The sequence below is a fragment of the Lithobates pipiens genome, unplaced genomic scaffold (assembly GCF_037356315.1).
Source record: "Lithobates pipiens isolate NorthernLeopardFrog02 unplaced genomic scaffold, aLitPip1_a1.2 Scaffold_8, whole genome shotgun sequence".
NCBI lineage: Eukaryota > Metazoa > Chordata > Amphibia > Anura > Ranidae > Lithobates > Lithobates pipiens.
The window spans coordinates 61,904,717-61,929,493 of NW_027507903.1; the positions used below are offsets into that span (position 1 = coordinate 61,904,717).

The 24,777-nt window shown below is 41.3% G+C and overlaps 1 protein-coding gene across 1 annotated transcript in view; it reads left to right on the forward strand.

Annotated features, from left to right (window-relative positions):
- The window catches only part of LOC143963324 (transient receptor potential cation channel subfamily M member 7-like), a 189,973-nt gene that overhangs the window by 146,087 nt on the left and 19,109 nt on the right, over window positions 1–24,777 (forward strand). The window contains exons 30-36 of the mRNA XM_077472928.1: window positions 1,371–1,408; window positions 1,550–1,575; window positions 8,608–8,658; window positions 8,736–8,801; window positions 10,247–10,530; window positions 20,833–20,915; window positions 22,932–23,137. Of these exons, the coding sequence (XP_077329054.1) occupies window positions 1,371–1,408; window positions 1,550–1,575; window positions 8,608–8,658; window positions 8,736–8,801; window positions 10,247–10,530; window positions 20,833–20,915; window positions 22,932–23,137 (754 nt within the window). The remainder of the gene's footprint in view (window positions 1–1,370; window positions 1,409–1,549; window positions 1,576–8,607; window positions 8,659–8,735; window positions 8,802–10,246; window positions 10,531–20,832; window positions 20,916–22,931; window positions 23,138–24,777) is intronic.

Here is a 24,777-nt window from a genome sequence, read left to right on the forward strand (position 1 = left end):
AGTAGAATTGGGAGTGCATGAATGATCTTTTCAGCATGTCCACCAGTTGGCTAACAGATGGGCAGGATGAATAGAGGGGGTAAGGATGGACAGCTAGTAATGATGTAAGTGAATAGGAAGTCTGGCCAGTGCTCAAGGCTTGTAATATTTAGGGTCAAATTTTTTTGACCACCACTGATTGTGGTAATTACAACACAAAATCATCCAGCAAAAGTGACCAGATAATTCCATTGCATTCCAAAAAAAAGATCACAGGACCTCTAAAACAAAATGCAAACAATTGAAAATAAGCAGTACTGAATGCCACCATGTCATAGCTAAGATGAAAACTCACACTGTATTCCAAGCCAGAATGAAGATGGAAGTGTCAGTCCTCTGAATTTCTATGGGGAGAATAATTGGGAGTGCAGGATGGTGTCTCCAGGCTGGGTGTGCCGGCACGGATGACACAGGTAGGGAGGAACCACATGGAGGCGGCTTGGACCACAAACTTAATTGATGCATGCGCTTTATCAAGTTGTGACTTGATAAAGAGAAAGATAATAAAATAGGGCCATTGTCCTTTAAACGTCAAATAATATTAAATGCGTACATGTAACACTTATTCATTCTGCTGCCCACTCTACTGAACATCACTGTATTTAACAGAAGACGGCACCTAAAAGTCCCCTCCTGTACTAACAGATTCCTACTGCCAACCCTTATGCCGCGTACACACGATCGGACTTTCCGACAACAAAACTGTGGATTTTTGTTTGAAGGTTGTTGGCTCCAACTTGTCTTGCATACACACGATCACACAAATGTTGGCCAACAATTACGAACGTGGGAACGTGGTGACGTAGAAGACGCACGACAAGCCAATAAAAGGAAGTTCAATAGTCATGTGATATCTCCATTACGAATGCTAGTTTTACAAGACTGTGGTCTTCTGGCTTATACTTGATTCCAATCATGTGTGAACTTTTGTACGACGGACTTGTGTACACACAATCGGAAATTCCGACAACTATGTTCTGCTGGTGGAAAATTTGAGAACCTGCTAGCCACCATTTGTTGGCAGAAAATCCAACGGATGGAGCATACACAGTCGGACTTTCAGCCAACAAGCTCACATTTCCCGTCGGAAAATCCGACCGTGTGTACACGCCATCACAGTACTAAAGGACGAAGTAGTAACACCAGAAGTGTCAGTTTTTGAAGAGCCTTCAGGCCAGGATTTCTCTTAAGTGCAGTGGCATTCTTTGACACAAATAGAAGGAAAGATATTTGCTATCTTTTTTGCAAGGACAATTTTTATTCACAATTTGATTTTAACAACATTTCTTTAAATAGTAGTAATATGTAATGTTTTAAACATTTTTAAACAGGAACCATATTACAGCCGATATTCATCCGCTCCAAAGTCGTAAGTTTTTCATGTTTTAAAAACATTTTTATATATAATATAATATTATATATATAATATAAATAGTATTATAATATTTATATATACATTTACCTTTAAAAAGCATTATGTATTTATTCAAATTTCCTATTCTCTTTTTAGGTCTCTTAAGAAAAAAACCTTTACAAGTAAGACATTTTACCAAGTGATATTTTGTTTTTGCTGATTCAGATTGTAGTCCTCACAGGCAGGGCACTCCTAACCCTCTTGTACTGAATTGTATTGTGTCTCTTTATTTTGTAGAGCCTTGTATAAACTGTTGGCGCTATCAAATTCTTTATAGCAATAATAATAATTATTAGTAGCCATATGGCACTTATAGTGAGCTATGCAAAGTCATCCTGGAGGCAAACGCCATGCTTCTCCTTTCCAAATAATAATTATAATAATAATTGTAAAATCTTGTCTTAGGTCACATGCACACTGTATTCTCTATGATGCATTTTATCCTACAGGAGTTTAGCAGCAGAAAAATGTGCTAAAAAGCTGTGTTTTTGCATGCGCGTTCATGTGCGTTTTTGTACCTGGTGTTCAAGCTTTCTATTGGTCAGAATGTTTTTCAATTTCATAATCTTTCTTCATTTTCTTCATTATTATACAACATACATTCTTTATAAATATATATCCAATACTCATTTAGAAGATAAAACAAAGCAAATAGAAAAGATACAATAGTAAATAAAAGAGGGCTTTTTCACACAGTTTACCGAAAACTCTTCTAACACCTCACCTATCCCTCCCCCCACTAATTCCTGGTGTATTTTTTTACTCACTCATTTTTACTCTTTTTCCTTCACTTAAAGCGGGAGTCCGCCATTTTTTTATTTATTTTTTTAAAGCCAACAGCTACAAATACTGCAGCTGCTGACTTTTAAAATAATGTCACTTACCCGCCCAGCGCGCCCGCGATGTTGGCACCCGAAGCCGATCTCTCGATCGTCTCTCGGGTGCTGCCGCCGCCATCTTGGCTATGGGAATCAGGAAGTGGAGCCTTGCGGCTTCATTTCCCGGTTCCCTACTGCGCATACGTGAGTCGCGCTGCACAATAAGGATGGTCCCCGCTGTCTCTGGGATCCGTGTGTTTCCCAGCAGACAGCGGGGGACCTTCGAAAAGGGGCGTAGATATCTGCGGAAAGGGGCGTATATTCTGCAGATATCTATGCCGGAAGTGGGTGCAGATACCTGTACTGTACAGGTACCTGCACCCCCCTCCCCCCTGAAAGGTGCCAATTGTGGCGCCGGAGGGGGGGAGGGTTCCAATGAGCAGAAGCTCCACTTTAGGGTGGACCTCCGCTTTAATCAATTCCCCTTCATTTTTAACTGTTCTACTTCCATAGGACCATTGCTTATTGTTTTCTACTCCAGATTTCCCTTCTCCTTCTTATCTACCTTCCTAAACCCCTACACTGGGTATCCCATCCTGTCCAACCATGGTTTCCAAATTTTTTTAAATTCTTTTAAATTTCCTCTCCTTATATACACTACCTTTTCCTTCCATACTGTTTCTGTGATTAACTTCACCCAGTCTACTAACGAGGGGGGTTTCTCTGCCTGCCACCTCTGCGCTATCAGTTTGCTTGCCTGGAACATACACCTCAATACTGCTTTAATTGTACAAGGTGATCCTCCTATTCCCTCATCCAGACCCAGCACACATAATCTGGGGTTCCTGTTCAACGTTACACTAAATGTCTCATTCAGAATATCAAGGATCTCTGACCAATAACGAAACAGTTTAGGACACTTCCAGAACATGTGTGCCAGGTCCCCAGTATCCTGGCACCTAGGACACCCGGCATCCGCTCTCCACCCGAACCTAAACAGTCTCTTAGGCGTATAGTATGACCTATGTAACAGCATCAAATGTGAGACCTTCTGTGCGGGCGAGACAGAAATCAGATGTCCTCCCTCCAATATCCTCATCCACTGCTCATCCGAGAATGTTCCAAATTCCTCCTCCCATTTCCCTCTGCTTTTAAGCTTTTCCGGGCTTTCTATACTCCCTTTGCATATGTGTGGGTACATTTCTGCTATAAATCCTCTTGCTCTATCCTAGAAGCTTAGTCTTTGATAGATAGGGGAGTTGTTCCAAGCCGGTCCTTGTTTATCAAATTGTTTATCTAGAGCATGCTGATTTGTAAGTATTTATAAAATTAGTGTTTCGGTAAACTATATTCCACTCTCAGTGCATTGAATGTTTTTAATGTGTTTCCTTCATATAACTGGGCCAGCCTGTCTATCCCCTTTATTTCCCATTCTTTATATCTTCCTATCATTTCTAATTCCTGCAGATTCGAATTATTCCATAGGGGGGCATATTTAGTCACACCTCCTAGACCCTTTACTGCCTTTACTGCCTTCCACACTTTTAAGGCTAATTTTATCGTGGGAGTTCTATGAATGAATCAGTTTGCCTCCAGTGCTTCCACTATTGTCTTATGGGTGCCCCTACAATCATTAATTAATGCCTTATTTGTTCCTCCTCCTGTATCCTTACTTATTCCCAAATGTTGCAGTTGAGCTGCTAAAAAGTAGCTCCTTGGGTGTGGCACTACCATCCCTCCTTTCCTAGTTGGCATCTGCAGAGTTTGTAAATCAATCCGTGACACGCCTCCTCTCCGTATAAGTTCTCTAAATAATGCTTAAATTTTTTTAAACCATTTTTTATCTATCCATGTCGGAGAATTATGCAACAGATACAATATTTGAGGCATCCACAGCATTTTGATCAAGTTGCATCTCCCTGCGACTGATAGTGGGAGTCGCTGGCAGATTTCAATTTTACTTTTAAATTTGGCTATAAGTGGGATTATATTATCCCTTATATACTTATTAGGATCTCTTTTTATATGTATCCCTAAGTATTTTATTCATTCAACCACTTCTAACTGAGGAATTGCCAATAAGCTTTGGTTCCCTAAGAGATCTACCGGCATCAGGGCTGATTTTTCCCAATTTATAACCAGTCCCAAGAATCTACCAAATCCCATGAGGATGTTCATCCCCTGCCTGAGGGATTGCTCTGTATCCCCCAGAAAGAGGAGGACATCATCCGCATACAATGCAATTTTCTCCTCCCCCATCTTTCTCCGGAAACCTTCCATATTGGTATTTGATCTTATTGCGATGGCTAAGTGTTCCATAGCAAGAGCAAAGATCAGGGATGACAATGGGCACCCCTGTCTTGCCCCCCTCTCTAATAGAATCTTATCCGAGTAGTCATTGTTAACCCTGATTGTAGCACTAGGACCATTATACAGGGTTTTTATCCATGCAATAAACATAGGACCGAATCCAAATTCACCCAGTGCTCGCCAGATATATCCCCATTCTAAGCTATCAAAGGCTTTGACCACAACTAGATCCATAACTGCCCTTTTACCTGTATTTTCTGCTGGTAGCTGCAGGTTAAGATATAGCCTCCTAATATTCATGCTAGTAGATCTACCAGGAATGAAACCCGTTTGATCAGGATGTACGAGTCTGGAAATGATTTTATTCAATTTGGCTGCCAGTACTTTGGCTAATATTTTAGCATCTGAACAAAGAAGGGAAATAGGTTGGTAAGACTTAATTTCTAACGAGTCCTTCCCCTCCTTATGCAAAACAATTATCGTTGCTTCAGTCATTGACATAGGCAACCTCCCTTCCTCCTTTGCCCAATTTAATACTTTTAGGAGCTCTGGAAGCTATATTTTCCCATAGTATTTATAAGTTTCCACTGGAAGACCATCTGGCCATTAGAATAAACACCCCTACCTTTAAACTCCTGTAAACACCCATAGTGTACATGGACACAAAGGAGGGGCATTTAGAAGCAGAGAAAAAAAAAGCTCAAACTCTTGTACAAAACAGTGTTTTTGGGCTCAAGTGCGTTTTTGTGCATGAGCCCTTATACTTTAACGTACCATTGTGTATAGTTATTTATTAAATTATAATTTATGATTTAGTGTTTCAAACTTTATCATACCCGGGATGTCTACTAGACTCTTCTTTGGACAGATTTAAGTGAGTTATTACTAAGAATTACAGGCCTACAATATAAAACGCCAAATTTCTATGCAAAACATTGTACCGCTTTGCGAAGCAAAAATCTGACATTATCATACCACCAGGGGGGTTAAGTTAGACCCCCAAGAATGGATAGTACAAGAATAAATTATAAATAGATAAAACAAATAAAATCAGAAGTAAAGAAAGTAAACATATGCAGAAATGGCAATGCTACCTCTTGTGTTGTTAATTTAACGTGAACCTTTAGTGACACCACATAGTAAAAAAGAGTAGAATAATATAAAATGAATTTGACCACCCAGTATGCTCCTGGAGTTCCCTGCAACAGCTTTCTGAAAGTCAGAATTACAGGCCAGCTACATCTTATGGGGTGTTGCCCAGTCCTGCTCATTGGCTGAACAGGGGCATGCCTACTATCACCACACGAAGACATTCAGGTGGCACCGTGGTTCTACTGAACAGTAGCAGCTAAATGTACCTGATGTTCTGTGCAGGTGTTTTATGCTATACAGTGTCACTATAGGTTTGTGTTACAGTCCTAAATTTAGGTTAATCGGTGGCATGCTTAAAGCGATTGTAAACCTCAAACATGAAATATACACAAAGCATATCCCTCTATAGTGTGTACTTGTCTCAGTCCAGAGCACTTAGTGTCATTTCTCTCTGCTGCCTCATTCTTCTGCTATCTATATGAGTCACTTCTGACATCATGAGGTAAAAAGGTGACAGGGTAAGGAGCTTCAGCACACAGTTTGTGATTGACAGCCTCGGCTCTGTTTCTGTGTATTATGTAAAAGGATACTGGGGGGTTCTTCCCTTAACTCCAATTAGCTCTCAGAGCTCCCCTCACTGCTCTCTACAGAGTGTAACTTGATCCCCCCTTTCCCTGCTTTCTGGAAGTTCAGACAAGCTGTATAAATTCTGGACTTTGAATAGCTGTAGATGAAAGAACACGGCAGACAAACAGGTACAACTCATGTAGGAGGATTTGTTTAATCTCCATGTATCACCTGGGGCTAGACACTTCACTGGGTATATGTAAGCCCTTGTACACACGGTCCGGCATTCCGATGGAAAATGTCCGATCGGACTGTGTTGTCGGATAATCCGACTGTGTGTGGGCTCCATTGGACTGTTTCTGTCAGAATATCCGACCGACAAAGTTTTACAGCTGGGCTATAACATTTTCCGACAACATGATCCAATCTGAATTCCAATCGGACAAAGTGCCACGCATGCTCAGATCAAATTCCTAGACCAAAGCTATTGGCTACTAGCCTGAAAGTAGTCCCGTCGTAACTAAATGATGTCATTACCTTACGAACGATCGGATTTTCCGAAAACTTTGTCCGACCGTGTGTATGCAACACCAGTTTCAGACAAAATCTGTCGGACAAAATCCGACGGATTTTGTTGTCGGAATGTCCGACCGTGTGTACAAGGGCTAAGAGTTTACAGCCACTTTAAAAGAGCCATTGGCAAATGTTACTTTCCATGAAAAATTTATATAAAATGAACAAAAATATAGGCAACTGATGTTACATGCGGATCTTGACTTTTCCTGTAAATGTTGAGCTCTGTTAACAACTCCTGCGTTCAGGACATTCCTGTTTGTCAGTGAGGCTGTCCATTATTATAAAAGGCCAATGCTAATCTTCTTATCTGTACAGTACCCCACCTGCACTATCAAATTATTCCTTATTGTCGTCACAATTTCAGTTGGGGGGACCCTGATGAGGAATATCTTCCCATTGTCTCCTTTGGTTTTTCGTATGCATATAACTTCAGCTGCTTATACGTCTGGATGTACTGTTTGTTGTGACATCCATGTTTTACTGTAACCTCTGATTGTGCACTTTCCACCATAAGCACAGTTTGAATTAGAGTTCTGAAATATAAAAATATAAGTAAATATAATGGAGGCATAAAACACAACTTTAATGTGTGTACTTTTTGCATAAAGACCAGCAATTAAGCAAACAATGGTGGACAAATACTACTTAGGCAAAACAGAAAATTGTTCTCTATTTTTTTTCTGCTGCCAAGTAATCAAGAACAAAAAAAATAGTACTTTTCAGTGGCGCATTAGACAAAGGTAGAGATTGTGACACCACCATCCTTCCTCTCCACCTCGTCCAATCAGTGCACACATTGTATTCATGAAATAACATACAAGGCATTTTGTGAATGGCGGCAGTATTTAGGCAGTGACCTCCTTGTGGTCAGTGTGCAGAAGGGAAGCTGCATGGCGCAGGACCTGTAAGTTTGTGGCTATGACTGTAATTGCGCTGATTTCTATAGTGCAGGGGGTGCCTTCAAGTTTTTTTAGGGGTGACTTGGCAAAATGCCTAAAAATTGTCCAAAAATTGTATACAAGTCAGCGTGTGGATGAAGGCTGGCTTTTTAGTTACACAAAGCCACAGGTTTGCATTGTGCACCATTACAATCTTCTAGCTGCTGGCATGCTAATAACCAATGGCATCATCAGTTGATAAGGAGGGTGTCAGTCGGCTGCATAGCATCCTTGTTTGACCCATCCCCTGCCCCTCTCCATCAGCGTGCAGGTCACATTAGCTGAGTGATGGAGAAAAACTGAGGGAGAAGAGAAACATTGGAATACTAGTCAGTACCAGTTTGCAAAAATGTATTTGCTTTGAAAGAATAAAGCCCCTCTAATGTTGGGTGTCCTACTTAGATTTGTGGATTTTGCTGCATTATGTAAAACTATTGAAATCATTTTTTACATTTTAGAATGGGGTCCCTTGAGATTGCCCATCATTTTTTAAAGGGTGCCTTGACTGGCAAAAAGGTTGAGAAACACTGCTATAATAATTGTCAGCTTCACCAGTGTATGAGATATACTGTACATACTTATATTGTACAAAGCTTCACCAGTGTATGAGATATACTGTACATACTTATATTGTACAAAGCTTCACCAGTGTATGAGATATACTGTACATACTTATATTGTGCAAAGCTAAACCAGGCTAAGTATGCAATAAAGATCATACCTGGAGTTGAGCTTTAAACCTGTCATGTACATATATATGCATTTAAAGTGCTAACATTTTGGGGAACAGATAGCCTTTGATGTATGGAATATAATAGCGCTGCATTTTAATTGAAACGCTTTTATTTTTTAGGATTTGGCCATGATTTTAAAACATCAATGGATAAATCTTTTTATTATTCCGGTGAGTATTATTTAGAAAATATTTTATCAAACTAAATTATGATCAGTTACTAACTTTATTCTGTGTATCGCCAACAGCCATTGAAAGAAACAACTTATACCGGCTCTCCCAGAGTATACCCTTTACACCCCTGCCTCCTGTAGGTAAGCAGAAAAGTTTGAATTAAGCCTCGTACACACGATCGGATTTTCCAATGGGAAATGTGTGATGATAGGCCGTCGGCAGAAAATCCGACCGTTTGTACGCTCCATCGGACAATTGTTGTCAGATTTTCCGCAGACAAATGTTGGATGGCAGGCTTTAAAATTTTTATGCGGACAAATGTCTGTTGTCGGATTTTCTGAGGGTGTGTACATAAGTCCATCGGACAAAAGTCCAAAGTACAAACACGCATGCTCGGAAATAAGGACAAGTCGGTCTTGTAAACTAGTGTCTGTAATGGAGAATTAACATTCATGACGTGGCAAATTATGAAATCTCGAAATGCAGCGCACATTCTCTTCTTCTTTAATGGGATAATAATGAAGCTGCTTTGCTGGTGATACTGGAGTTATTGCAAACAAATTTTCTTTTTTTTTTTCTAGCGATATCAAGAATATTATTATGCTTGTTTTTTTGTTTTTGTTGTTTTTTGGTACAAGTTACCACAGCACCATTATCCTGTATTTTTTAAGATCAAAGATACAACTATGTCAGTGTCCCTTGTTAATTTTACATTGTATTTTTTAAAATGTAACTGCCTACTCCCAAACTGTCATTTGAAGTAAAACACATAGCCAAGTATTATTCTCCACAATTTTTTTTATTGTGCATTAAAAAAAGAAAACAAATAAAATTAGACATGCTATCTGCCAATAGAACTTAACCAAAAAGTGCATTCTATGCATCCAAAAATATAGAAAATATACCAAATCAAATCATGATTCAACCAAAAAATAAAATAAAAGCCTAATGTATGTGTCCTGCTTCTTAATATAGGGGGTCAACAATTCCAAGAGTTGGTGAAAGCAGGGGTCCGTCATCCAGAGATAATTCATCTGGATTATTCTCCTGGAGCTTCCGCAGCAAAGGCATATGACATGATTGGTCACGATTAATAAAGCAACCAATTTTTGGTCCAAGAAATTCTCCTCCTCCTGTTCCTGGATTAGACTTGGGTCAAAGCAATAACTCCAAGGCCAATAATAAATAACACATTATCTCCTCCGATTCTGGTTGATGAACGGCCGTTCAGAAACAAACTAAAAAGCACAAAATGAAAAGAGCAAATCGACCCTCACCAAACTTCTACTAACACAAAATTAGCAGAAGGAGCACAAAGGGTGGTGCCTGACAACTGAACTTCCTCTTTTTCGGTTCGTAGCACGTCACTACGTTTGTGTTTGTTGGCCGACAATTGTGTACTGTTTGTATGCAAGACAAAATCCAGGCACACGCCTTCGGACAAAAGTCCAAGGTTTTGTCTGCGGAAAATCCGATCGTGTGTACGAGGCTTATATCCTAGTTTTGTTTTTCCCAGATAAATGCTGTAAATTAAGTATTAAAAATAAAGTGCATATATCTAACAAGTGCCCACGGTTTATTTCAGGGGAGCTGGCCACTGTGTATCGGCTAGAAGAAAGCTCACCAAACATCCTGAACAACAGCATGTCGTCCTGGTCTCATAATGGCTATTATGCCACAATAGAGATACTAACTAAGGAAGAAATGGGAGGTGGATTGAGACGAGCTGTGAAAGTAGCCTGTACCTGGTCTGAGAATGACATCCTCAAGGCTGGACACCTCTATATCATCAAGTCATTCCTACCTGAGGTGGTGAATAATTGGTCAGATGTATATAAAGATGGCACGGTGCTACAGCTGTGCCTCAGGGTGAGTAAAACTATTATATTCATGTTGTAAAGCGCTGAGCAAACTGTTGGTGCTATATAAAACCTGTATAATAATAATAATTATGTAAAAGATATATGGGTCACTGTCATCCTTGCTGTGTCTGTGTGCAAATCGCACAGGTGGATGAGGTGTACAGGAAATTCCAATAATACATAAACACCTATTATATATTAAAAAAAATCTACATGTAGTGTGAGTGGTCAAAGGAGCTATGACTATCACCAGCATGTTACCACCCCTTCCAAAAGGGTGTTAGACCAATTCTTGTTGGAGGGAAATCCTCCTTATGAAGCACCAAGGACTCTTTCACACAGATGTTGAAAATAGGTGGATGGGTCGCTTTTTAACTTCTCCCGAATGCCTATCAATGCCACTCAAAATTGTTATAATAGGGAGCGGATGGAGGCGTTCACACTGTAGCGTTAGTGTTGCTGTGAGGCAAAAATAACACTGCCTGCAGAGCTTGTAAGGCATTTGATGCTTTGATACTGCCTCTATTCACTTCACCTTAATTGCACTGTAAATGCGCCTGTGGCATTTACAGTGCGGTTGAAAATCGTTAAAAGTGATTATTTTCCATTTTAGTCATGTAATAAAAAAAACACACAGGGCGTTTGAGAAGTGTTGCCTGATGCAAAATGAACGCCTGTAGAACACATCCTAAATGTTCATTCATGCTATAGGTGCGTTAATGCACTTTTAGGCTAAGTTCACCCTAGCATTAAGAGCTCTTTTACACTGGGGTGGTGTGGCCGGTAGCGGCTAGTTTTAGCGGTGCTTTACAGCTGTTATAGCGGCGCTTTTTGGTCAATAACGGGGCGCTTTTAATCCATGCTGGAGGCTGAGGAAAGGGTTAAAAGCGCCCGTGTTGCGGCTCTACCAAAGCGATTTGCAAGCGCTTCGGCAGCGCTGCCCTTTCATTTCAATAGGCAGGGCGTTTTGGGATTGGTGTATACAGCTCTCCTGCACCGTCCCAAAGACACTGCTTGCAGGACTTTTTTCCCATCCTGCAAGCGCACCGCCCCAGTGTGAAAGCACTCGGGCTTTCCCACTGGGGTGGCTTTACAGGCGCTATTATTAGCGCTAAAACGCCTGAAAAGCACCTCAATCTGTAAGGGGTCTAAAAGCAGGCATTTGAGAGGCGTTAAAAACACCCCTCAAACGCCTATGCAAATGATACAATAGACAGCACACAGTGCTGATCATACTATTAAGACATGAAGCCTCATGTCAAGTCAGGAAGTGTTTTAAGCTTTTCAACGCCTCCCATTCAAGTCTATGGTAACTCCTTGCAAATGCTCTGGCAAGCAGTTGCGTTGCAGTTCCAGGGCATTAAAAGTAGTTTATTTCCTGTAATGGAATAGGCGTTTGTGGAGCAGTTTTGATGCACCCTAGCGCTCGTCAGACCAGTGGCGGCCCGTGGACTGTGGGCAAAAGGGCACCGCCCCCCATCCATGCGCCCAGCCCCTTTCAGGATGCCGGACGCATGGATTCCTATGGCGGGGGTGGGAGGGGGTGGTATATTTTGAAGCACCTGATTAGAGCCTGAGGCTTTAAAATAGGGTGTGTTTGGGGCGCAGAGAGTGCTCCCTGATCCCACCCAAATGTTTGACCATAGCAAATACATTTTTGCTATTTTCACACTAACCTTCCTCCCTCGCCAATCATTGGCCAAAGCGCCAGGCCACTCTATTGGATGCCTGACGCTTAGAAAGAGGAGCGAGGAGACTCGCGCTGGAGCGGAGGTCGCTGCTGCTCTGAGAGGTACGTTTCTCGGCTGCATCACCCCCCTCGGGTGCCAGAGCCACGATCTGGGTGTGGGGGGTGCCAGAGCGAGCAATGGACACACAGAGCATGGCTCAGGATTGACTTAGAGGCTTGCTATGGGGGCACTATAAAGGAGGGAGGAGCACTGGCGGGGGACCCAAGAAGAGGAGGATCAGGGCTGCTCTGTGCAATAGCATTGCACAGAGCAGGTAAGTATAACATGTTTGTTAAAAAAAAAAGATCAATCTACTATCACTTTAAGGAAGGTCAGAAACCAGAGAAACTCAGAGCTCACATCTACAAAGCTTCATTGCTGTCATTGATACATTTACTCAGCGGCATACCTAGCATATCTGGCACCTGGGGCCTGTCATTTTTTATGACAGATCAAGACCCCCAAAAAAATTTAATAATATGGAGAAATGAAGCAGGATGTGTTAATAGAGGGAAGGCTTAAAGGGGAGCCGTAGCAGAGAAAGAGAAAGCTGGGGGGAGGAGACTGCATCTCACTGAGCTCCCACTCTCTCTGGCACAGCAGGTGCGGGCCCACTAGGGGTTCCATGGCCGCAGAAGATTCTTTACACAGCACTGCCAGGTAGCAGCGTGCTACACAAAAAATGAACTGTCAGGTTGGCCCAGCACTCCCAGTGAGCCCCCACCAAGAGCAGACCTCACCCCCTGCACCCCCATTAGTACACCACTGCATTTACTTTGAGATTACTCTCTTTGTACCAGTAGCTTCAGGCATCTGTCTCCAGGGTCCCACTACAACACTGAGGACCTTCAGGACTCGTTCACACCATGTGCAGAGATGTCACTTTTTCTGCATTTGTTCTGCACGGGTACAAAAAAAACAATTGTCCTCTGAGTGTCCTGTTCACACCACAACTCTGGTATCCCATGCAGATTTTTTTTCTGCACAGGATACAGATTCCTACCCAGAAAAAATCTGCACGTTATACCAGAGTTGTGTTGTGAACAGGGCACATAGAGGAAAATTGTTTTTTTGTTGTGCCCTTGCAGAATATTGCATAAAAACTGACGCCTCTGCACATGGTGTGAACAAGGCCCAAAAATAAAGGAAAAGGGGAAATTTACGCAACTCGCTCTATAGTGATGACAACTCATTGCTGTTAATCTTTTCTTCACACAGAGGCATTTCCAACAAGGTAGCTTACAGCAAGTTTTAATAAAAAAAAAAAGAAAAACTTCTTTCAGAATGGCAGAGGGAGATTAGGGAAGTAAACAAGTGGCTGAGGAGCTGGGGTAGTAAGGAGGGGTTTGGGTTCCTGGAGAACTGGGGCAACTTCTCTGTCGGTTACCAGCTCTATAGAAGGGACGGACTGCACCTAAATGGGGAAGGTGCAGATCTGCTGGGAGTGAAGATGGAGTGAAGATGGCCGAGAAGTTAGAGGGGCTTTTAACCACTTGCAGACCGGACCATTTTGCTGGTCAAAGACCAGACCACTTTTTGCGATTCGGCACTGCGTCGCTTTAACTGACAATTGCGCGGTTGTGCGACGTGGCTCCCTAACAAAATTGACGCCCTTTTTTTCCCACTAATAGAGCTTTCTTTTGGTGGTATTTGATCACCCCTGCGGTTTTTATTTTTTGCGCTATAAACAAAAATAGAGCGACAATTTTGAAAAAAACACATTATTTTTTACTTTTTGTTATAATAAATATCCCCCAAAAATATCTAAAAAAAAAAATTTTTCCCTCAGTTTAGGCCGATACGTATTCTTCTACATATTTTTGGTAAAAAAAATCGCAATAAGCGATTATTGATTGGTTTGCGCAAAAGTTATAGCGTTTACAAAATAGGGATAGTTTTATAGCATTTTTATTAATAATTTTTTATTATTTTTTTTTTTTACTAGTAATGGCGGCGATCAGCGATTTTTATTGTGACTGCGACATTGTGGGGGACCCATCGGACATTTTTGACACATTTTTGGGACCATTGTCATTTATACAGTAATCACTGCTATATAAATGCAGTGATTCCTGTGTAAATGACACTGGCAGTGAAAGGGTTAACCAGTGGGTGGCAGTGTAGGGGTTAAGTGTTCCTAGGGGTGTGTTACTAACTGTAGGGGGGTTGGGCTTTCATTTAGTGAACACTGATCTCTGCTCCAATCACATGGAGCAGAGATCAGCGTCACTAGTTGCTAGGCAGAATGGAGAAATGTTGTTTACACAGCATTTCCTCCATTCGGCCGCTCCGTGAGACGATCGCGGGGATGCCCGCGGCGATTGAGTCCGCGGGTCCCGCGACCAGACTCACGGGGGTCCCGACCAGCGCGGGAGCGCGCCGCCGCCGGCGCGCTCCCGATGGCAGGGCGGCATTGAATATTCTACGTACCTGTATGCCAATATGCCTGCCCGTGCCATTCTGTCGACATACATCGTCGTGCGCTGGTCGGGAAGTGGTTAAACTAGGTGACGAGGGGAGGGGGGTCCAGAGGTAGAGATAGTCGGAGTGGAACATATTCCAGAGGGTAGAATTGGGGGCATTGGTTCGACAGCTCTCATGATTGGCTGGCAACCATTCAAGAGTATTCCCTATATTGCAGGGATAGATAAGGTAAAAAAGGAGGTGGGGTATGCCTGTATATAAAAAATTATGTACAAGTGAATGTGAGAGATGACATCACTAAGGGAGCAAGGAAGGAGGTGGAATCCTTATGAGTGGAGCTACAAAGGGAGGAAACTAAGGGGAAAGTAATAATGGGATTATGCTGTAGGCTCCCTAACCAGAGGGACAGGGCAGAGGTTGACCTCCTATCACAATTTGGATTAGCAGCAAGAATGGGACGTGTCATTATAATGGGGGATTTTAATTATCCAGACATTGACTGGGTGGAAGGAACCACGCATAAGGCTCACCAGTTCCTAAATGACTTGCAGGACATGGGTCAGACGGTAAATGCACCAACTAGAAACAAAGCGTTACTAGACCTACTGATTAGATTACCAACAATACAGACCTGATCACAAATTTGGGAATATGGGGCAATTTAGAAAACAGCGATCACAGGTCATTTATGTTTTAGTATAAATCACTCAAATAGGAAACATAAAGGGAATACAAAGACACTGAATTTCAAAAGAGCCAACTTCCCTAAACTACGATCCTTGCTAGAAGATAATAATTGGGATACAATCTTAGGTACAAAGAAAATGGGTATGCTTTAAGAGCATATTAAATAAGGGCATTAGCAAGTGCATTCCAATGTAAAATAAATTTAAAAGAGCTAATAAAAGTCCTGGGTGGCTTAATTCCAACGTAAAAATGCATATAGCAAATGAGAAGGCCTTCAAAAAATTTACAAAGAATGCAACAAGAAATGTAAGGGTGCAATCAGGGCGGCTAAGAGAGAACACAAAAGGCACATAGGTAAATAAAATGGCAATTAATTATTTAAGTACATAAATAGTAAGAAAGGGAGGTCAGATCATATTGATCCCATAAAGAATGATAAAGGGAATCTGGTTACTAAGGATGGAGAGATGGCGAGGTTTTAAATTTATTCTTCTCCTCAGTCTTCACGAAGGAATCAGGGGGCTTCCGTAACCAAAACTGAAATGTTTATGCTTATGACACATCACAGGAAACACCCTCATTGCTAACAGAGGACAGAATTAGAATTAGACTTGAAAAACGTAACATTAGTCACCGGGACCAGATGGCTTACACCCGAGGGTCCTTAATGAACTCATTCAAGTAATTGCCAGACCATTGTTCCTAATTTTTACAAACAGTCTACTGACTGGAATGGAGAAAAGCCAATGTAGCACCAATATTTTAAAAAGGGCCAAGATACATCCCTGGGAATTCCAGTTAGCCTAAAATCAATTGTATGCAAGCTCTTGGAGGGGATGAAAAGGAATTATATTCAATATTTTAGTAATGACAACAGTACCGTTAGCAGTAATCAGCATGGATTCATGACAAATCGTTCTTGCCAAACCAATATATTAACCTTCTATGAGGAGATGAGCTGATATCTAGATAGAGGAAGGCCTGTAGATGTGGTGTATCTGGATTTTGCAAAAAGCATTTGACACATTTCCCCATAAATGTTTATTGTACAAAGTAAGGTCCGTTGGCATGGACCATAGGGTGAGTACATAGATTGTAAACTGGCTACAGGGATGAGTTCAGAGGGTAGTGATAAATGGGGAGTACTCTGAATGGGCTGAGGTGGAAAGTGGGGTCCCCTAGGGTTCTGTCCTGGGACCAATCCTATTTAATTTATTAATTCATGGGATAAATAGCTCAATCTCTGTATTTGTGAACGATACTAAGCTAATCAGGGCAATAACTTTTCTGCAAGATGTGGAAACCTTGCAAGAAGATCTGAACAAATTAATGGGGTGGGCAAATGAGGTTTAATGTAGAAAAATGTAAAATAATGCATTTGGGTGGCAAAAATATTAATGCAATATACTCACTAGGGGGAGAACCTCTGGGGGAATCTAGGATGCAAAAGGACCTGGGGGTCCTGGCAGATGACAGGCTCACCAAGCTGCTTCAAGAAAAGTAAACAGAATATTGGCTAGACATGTGCAAAAGGAAAAAAATCGTTAAGTTTAGTTTCGTTTTAATTCGTTAATTCATTCATTTCGTTTAGTTATATTCGTTAACTTCCTTAAATTCGTTTTCGGATTTCGTTTAGTTTTCTACCGAATTCGAAAAATCGGCCACATTCAAAAATATTTCAACCAAATTCGAAAATATTTCTACCGGATTCAAAATTATTTCAACATGATTCGACATTATTTCAACCACATTCGAAAATATTTTGTGACCCGATTTTAGGGCCGTGTATCTCGGGGTCACTTGGTGCTAGAAACTCCAAATTTGGATATGTTGTAGTGCTCGTACTATTGTGTTTGCATACCAAATCGGGTCGCAAAATGTTATTAGTTATTAGAGCAGAGAATGACATTTTGCGACCCGATTTTGGGGCCACATATCTCTGGGTCACTTATAGCTAGAAACCCCAAATTTGGTATGCAGGTTTCTAGCACCAAGTGACCCCGAGATACATGGCCCTAAAGTCGGGTCACAAAATATTTTTGAATGTGGTTGAAATAATGTCGAATGCAGTTGAAATAATTTCGAATGCAGTTGAAATAATTTCGAATGCGGTTGAAATAATTTCGAATCATGTCGAATTCATTCGAATTCATTCGTTATATTTCTTTCGTATTCGTTGTAATTTGTTATTTTTTTATTCGGATGCATCCGAATGTCCGAAAGATGCAAAATTTGGCCGAATTTCGATTCGTTACGAAACGAATTGCACAAGCCTAATATTGGCATGCATTAAAAAGGGAATCAACTCCAGAGATAAAACTATAATTCTCCCACTCTACAAGACTGTGGTCTGGCTGCATCTGGAGTATGCTGTCCAGTTCTAGGCACCAGTCCTCAGGAAGGATGTGCTGGAACTGGAATGTCCAACTGGAGTCCAGAGAAGGGCAACAAAACTTATAAAGGGACTGGAGGACCTTAGTTGAGGAAAGGTTACGAGCACTGAACTTGTTCTCTCTGGAGAAGAGGCGCTTGAGGGGATATGATTTCAATGTACAAACACCATACTGGTGTCCCCACAATAGGGATAAAACTTTTCCACGAAAGGGAATTGAATAAGACACGCAGCCATTCACTAAAACTAGAAGAAAAGCTGTTTAACCTTAAACTGCATAGAGGGTTCTTTACTGTAATAATGGTTAGGATGTGGGAATCTCTTCCACAAGCAGTGGTTTCAGCGGGGAGCATTGATAATTTCAAAAAACTATTAGATAAGCATCTGAACGACCACAACATACAGGGATATACAATGTAATACTGACATAAAATCACACACATAGGTTGGACTTGACTTGTGTCTTGTAAATATGTAACTGCTAATACTCAGGTGCTTAGAGTGCCATGGGTGCTTAGGCTCCTAAAAGGTGAAAATTCTGTCCTGTCTGTTCCCAGAAGGCTCTCCTGAACTAAGGGCAATCAATGGATTTTGTGCACTTAGGGGTCCTCCTGCTTCTCCCAATAGGAAAGCCACCACAGCAGAGTCGCCTGGTGTCACATAAGTCCTGACTTGGTTCCCCCTATCCCCCAACTTGTTGGGGAGCAGTACTGTTCCCTAGAAGTGGTGATCACATGCGCCTCCCTCTCCTAGACTATATCCTTACTACTGATGAAGAACCTCCTGCTGTGATGCGATATATTTTATTTATATATCATGGCGGAAGTACTTGGTTTCCATTTGGGATACAGATCTCTGCAAGATGTTCCCTGAAGCCCACAGCAGAGAACATATTAGTCATATACTTAGCTACCCTTATGCCATTTTTGCCCCTTATTGTCCTATTTATTTCATTTTTTTTGCATGCTAGTCTTATATCGAAAACCAATAGGTTAAGTTAAAAAAAGAATAAACTTCAGAAGTGTTGTAATGTATTGTATTGTAAAGTATATCTTAATTTCCAAGCTTGCGTGGTCTTGGTCGCACAATTCTTTTCGTACAAATACCATACTAATTACATAAAAACTGTTTGTTCAGTTGTCGTGCGAGAAATATTTTCATTCTTGTCCCTTCAGATATTTTCTCATGAACTGTTGTGATTGTCTCTCAAAAGCTGTGTACTAGCGATCGGCTTAGAAAGCTGTATTTTTCATCCCATTTTCTCATCATGTGCACTAGGTGTTAGGATAGTTTCTACACAAGTAAATTGTAGATATGTAAGGAAGGACATCTAGTGGCACCCAGAAACATTGGCAGTAGAATTCACATAAGTAATATATATAAGGCATAGTATTACTTTTTCCAAGTAATTATTATTATTATAATAATATAAGATTTATGTAGCAGCAACAGTTTGCACAGCTTTTTACAACATAAAAAGAGGGCAGACAGTACAATTACAATACAATTTTTAGTACAGCAGGAATTAGAGGGCCCTGCTTGTTAGAGCTTGTGGTAATACAGTTGTTAGGTGAGGGCAGGGTGGACCTCTCTGGAGAGGAGGGTTTTCAGGGATTGTCTAAAGTGGACAGAGTAGGAGATAGTCAGGCAGATTGGGGTAGGGAATTCCAGAGGGTGGCAGAGGGATAAGTTCTGGAGGTGAGCATGGGTGGAGGTGACAAGGGAGCTAGAGAGCAGAAGGTTTTGGGAGAAATGAAGAGAGCGGTTTGGTTGATATTTTGAGACTAGGTTAGTGATGTAGCTGGGGGCCGAGTTGTGGATGGCTTTGTAAGTTGTTTTTATTATTTTGAATTTCATTTGTTGGGTGCGGAAGCCAGTGGAGGGAGCAGTGGAGGGTAGCAGACACTGAATGGTTGGTGAGGTAAATGAGTCTAACGGTGGCATTCATGATGGACTGAATGGGGGATAGCCTATGTAAAGGTAATCCAATGAGGAGGGAGTTTTAGTAGTCGAGGTGAGAGATGGCCAGGGAGTGAACTAGAAGCTTGGTGGTGTCATTTCTTAGGAAGGGGTGTATTTTAGAGATATTATTCAGGTTGAGGAGGCCCTGTAATATATACAAGGCAAAGTTATATTTGTCTACTAATCTGCCAGTATTGTAGACATGCTGCCATAATCCAAAGGCAACAGAATAAACAATGATAAGGTATATTTGTAAGATACCCTACTGCAAGTATCCTGTTTAAAATATGTATGTATTTGAGGGTTTCAGGTATATCCTAGGGTAGTAGAGTCTACTGTGGTCTGCATGTATGAGAGCTCTCAAATTTCTTTTGACCCTAGTTCTCCTTTGGGTCACAGAAATGCATTTAGTTCGGCACTCCTGTGACCCGCATATAGCTGATACACACAGATGCCTGACCGGCAGCTTGCTCAGCCTCTCAGAGCGATGCTGAGATCCTGAGCCAGCCGTTCAGCTCCCTCCACAGCCCAGCGCTCCAGTGAGTGCTGGAGGGGCAGAGCAGAGAGCTGGTGACTGACAGTCACTTGCTCGCTGCTCTCTAAAGATGCTACATCCACCTAGGTGAGTATGAATGTTTGTTCTTTTCAAATTCTACACTTACTTTTAAATAACCTTCCCTACAGTATATTAGGGTCACTGTGATGTTTATTATACTTTTCAACAGGAACCAACTTATTAAAATTCTATACTTCTTCTTGATACATGTGCCATGGGTAAGAGGGGCATGCTGTATAATTGTCATAGTATATAAGCAAGTTAATTGCATTTAATAGTTTTCTTTGCCAAGTTTAAACGCAGTAAACCTTGTTTTAACTAAAAAAGAAAAGGCATACATGCTATACCCACTACAAGAGCTGGTGACAGAGGGTAGTGTAGCTGTGCTTTAAGGGAAATAAAGGTCTGAAAGATGTATATAGATTTATATAGAATTTGTTTTGGAAATATCATTATAATACATCACACACATGCAGCCTCTGTTCGTGTTTTAGTGGTCATATGCTAACATATTACCTAAATTTTATCTTAAATTCTCTATTTCTACTTCTATTCTAGGAAATCCAGCAACAACGAGCTGCCCAAAAATTACTGTTTGCTTTCAACCAAATGAAACCCAAAGCAATCCCATATACTCCAAAGTAAGTACTGTGTGTTCAGGCATTGTGTCTATGTGTGTACTACAATAAATAGAAAAAATCTTGTTGATTGAATATAAAATATAAACAGCATAAAGGCTCCTACAACATTATGTTCCTCCCTCCTTCCTAAAAACCATCATCATCACATACCCAAATATTCAAACCTACCCAGACCCACACCCTATAACCCTCCTCCCTAACATAGAAAAACACTATAACCCTCCCATAGGAAGCTGAGACAGAGGTGACTTTATAAATGGAACCCCTGATGTGAATAAATGCACACTAAAGGGACCTAAAGTCCATATAAGTCAAGGGACCCAATAAAAACGGAATAATTGTATGTGGTAACTCTGCACCTTAAGGGCACAATGAGCAAATGCAGTGCACAGCCAACGCCCTGATGATCCAGTGAGGAAAACTAGAGCTATGTAATAAGTGCCAACTATGTCATGAGAGTAAATGCAGCCCATCCAATGTCATCAGGTATGAGTGATGTACTGGTCAAACTCAAATAACAGATAGTCAATATAAGCACCTTCAGACCATGGGTACAATTTAAACCTGAGCCCCTCCAAAGGATTGCATGATTTACCACCAGTACTAATGAGGCATAGTGTACTGGAGACAGAGAGATGGAGCTCAGCAGGCAGGCCAAAAATCATTACACCTTGTTTAAAAGGAACCATTCGTAGTGAGTGTAGCTGGCATGTCCAGTGCTATGCTTGCATCCAAGCCATTGTGGGTATCATACTGCACTAAAGAAAATAAATATACCACGCTAAGTGCCAAAAATGTTAAATAAATATCACATTTGAAACTGACTTTGAAAAAAAATCGCTAAAAGGTCCAATGCAGATAATTTGTTGCAAACATCAATAACCTTGAAGCAATAAAAGTTCCAAATCCCAAGTAAAGTGCTCGTGCTCTACAAAGGGGATAGGAATCCATGCTTGATAAATGCTTGATATGTGCTCACAAGATGGTGCCCCCCACATAGATGTGAACTCACCCCTCCAAGTGGACCAACTATTTCTAGTTTGGTCAAACACGCATGTGGGGCAGTGCCCGTGGATTTTCTGTGGGCTGATGTGGTTTAAACTTAGTTGATTCCTCATATGAGTGGACTCAATAAGGAGTGCCTCAATCCTCTAAGTACTAGCGATGTTTGGGGCAGATGTTCCTCATAAAAATTACAGAAAAAGCCTCATTGAGCAGTAACGTTTACAACATTTATTCCAGGTAAAAAAGAAACATGGTATTAGACTCACATGTAAGGGTGCCTAAAAGCCTGGCACCCAGTGTAAACAGCAGATAAGTTCCCAGGAAATCTGCCCATAAGCAGTGGTAAGCTGCTGCCCCGGTATACTGGTTGATTTCCGGGACCGGAAGTGTGTTGTGATGATGTACTGCCAGTAGAGCCAGTCTACCTGTGTTAGGGGTCAAGGTTACTCAGAGTCCCGCTGCAGCTGTCTCATGGTTCCAGTGTATATCCCACTGTACATCCCACTCTCCATGCGTCTAGGCTCTTGAAGTACTGGCCGGTAATATAGACATGATGAAAATCAGCAGCATGCAATCTACAGTAGTCCCATAGGTCGAAGGTATACAGTGTACTGTTGGCAGCTTATGTCTCATGGATGGACAGTGATTGCAGTAGTATTCAATGGCTCCACTAAGTTCTAATATAGGATCGGATGGTATAATTGGTTGCGGTACATCAGAGAGGGTGTGTGGTGGAGCCCATCCTAGTGTCCGTGTCTACATGTTTTGTTCCAACCCCGGAACTTTTTCAGGACATTTAAGCTCTCTTCCTGTCACAGAGTTATATATCAGTCAGAGCATCGCCTATCAGTTCCAGCTCTTAAAGTGATATACCATAAAAGGGAAAAAGCCCTATCTAAGTTAGTGTATAGTCTCAGATTCCATCACCCACCTTACCATATTAGTGATATGTGTGTACTTCTGCCAAGGTTTTGTGACCTGTAGAGCTGATGAAATATTCTTCCATGGCAGATTTCTGGAGGTTTTCCTCCTCTATTGTCACTCTGTTGGACAGTGGTTTACAATTGAAGAATGCATGGCGGGAAGATTTCGAAAATATAATAACAACACCGGTAATGAAACAGTCCCATCAAACAAGCTGGAGAAGACCATGCTAGCCTTCAGCCACTGGACCTATGAGTATTCAAGAGGGGAATTTCTGGTCCTGGACTTACAAGGTAGATCACTTTGTTTAATGGCTCCTTAATATTATCAGTAACAAAATGTATGTGTTGCTGTCCTTACACCCACTATTATAAATTAACATTTTATTTAACTGGTTGACTTTTAAACAATATTATCTTTAAGGCAAAGCAGAATGTTGCAGATATAATATTTAAAATAGAGATTTGGGGATGCACACATTAACACTCATTTCACACTGGGGCCGCAGCCGCATCAGCACTAAAGTGCTACTAGTTATAGTGGCGCTCTAGTGCTGTTTAAGCTGAGCTTTTCGGGCGCTAGCGGAGCGCTTTTAACCCCAAAGAAGGGGATAAAAACTCCCATGTTGTGGCGCTTCCAAAACGCTTTGGAAGGGCTGCCCATTCATGCCAATGGGCAGGGTATTTTGGGAGCGCTAATTACAGCACTCCCAAACCACCCCAAAGATGCAGCTTGCAGGACTTTTCCTAACGTCCCGCAAGCGCACTGCCCCATTGTGAAAAGTCACACTTGAATTAATGGGAGGCGGTTTTCAGGCACTTGGCAGAGACTATTCCCAGCGCTAAAGCACCTGTAAACCACAAAAGGGTTCTCATAGACTTGACATATTTGGTACCTCTTTATTTGACATAATCTCATTATTTTATATTTTACAAATCTAAAATACAAACAGATTAATTCTCTTCATTCCTCCCAAGACCTCCTGCTCTCTAGCTCCTTTGTCAGCTCCTCCCATGCTCACCTCCAGGACCTCTCCTGAGCCTCTGCCCCCCTCTGGAACCCCCTACCTGAATCTGTCTATCTCCTATTCTGTCCACTTTTAGATGATCCCCAAAAACACTTCACTTTCTCCCATCTCCCACAGTTATTGCCTTTTGTATTTCTTGACCCTCCCTCTTATGCCTTGTACACACGGTCGGAAATTCCGACAGAAAAGGTCCGATCGGATTATATTGTCAGAAAATCCGATCGTGTGTGGGCTCTATCGGACATTTCGGAAATTCCGACGGAAAAAATTTGAGAGCAGGATCTCAAATTTACTGACAAAAAAATCAGATCAGACTTTTTCCGATCGTTTGTAGAGAATTCCGATGAACAAAGTGCCACGCATGCTCAGATTAAATAACTAGACTAAAGCTATTGGCTACTAGCCTCTACGTAGTCCCGTCGTACGCAACGAACGCCACCATGTTCCGAATGATCGGATTTTCCGACAACTTTGTCCCACTGTGTGTATGCTAAACAAGTTTGGCACAAAATCCGTCTGAAAAAATCTGATGGATTTTGTTATCGGAATGTCCGACCGTGGGTACAAGGCATAAGATTGTCAGCTCTGACAAGCAGGGGCCTCTGATTAATCTTGTATTAAAGTATATTGCAATTGTACTGTCTGTACTCATATTGTAAAGCGCTGCATAAACTGTAAGTGACATATAAGTCTTGTATAATAATAACAATAACAGATTTGAAACAGTTATATGAATATATATAAATAATTATGTTATATTAAAGTGGTTGTACACCCTGTACAACCACTTTTACCTACAGGTAAGCCTATATTAAGGCTTACTTGCAGGTGCTTGAAATATCTCCTAAACCTCCACGGTTTAGGAGATATTTACTAAACTGACGAACGGAGATGACTATGGTGCAT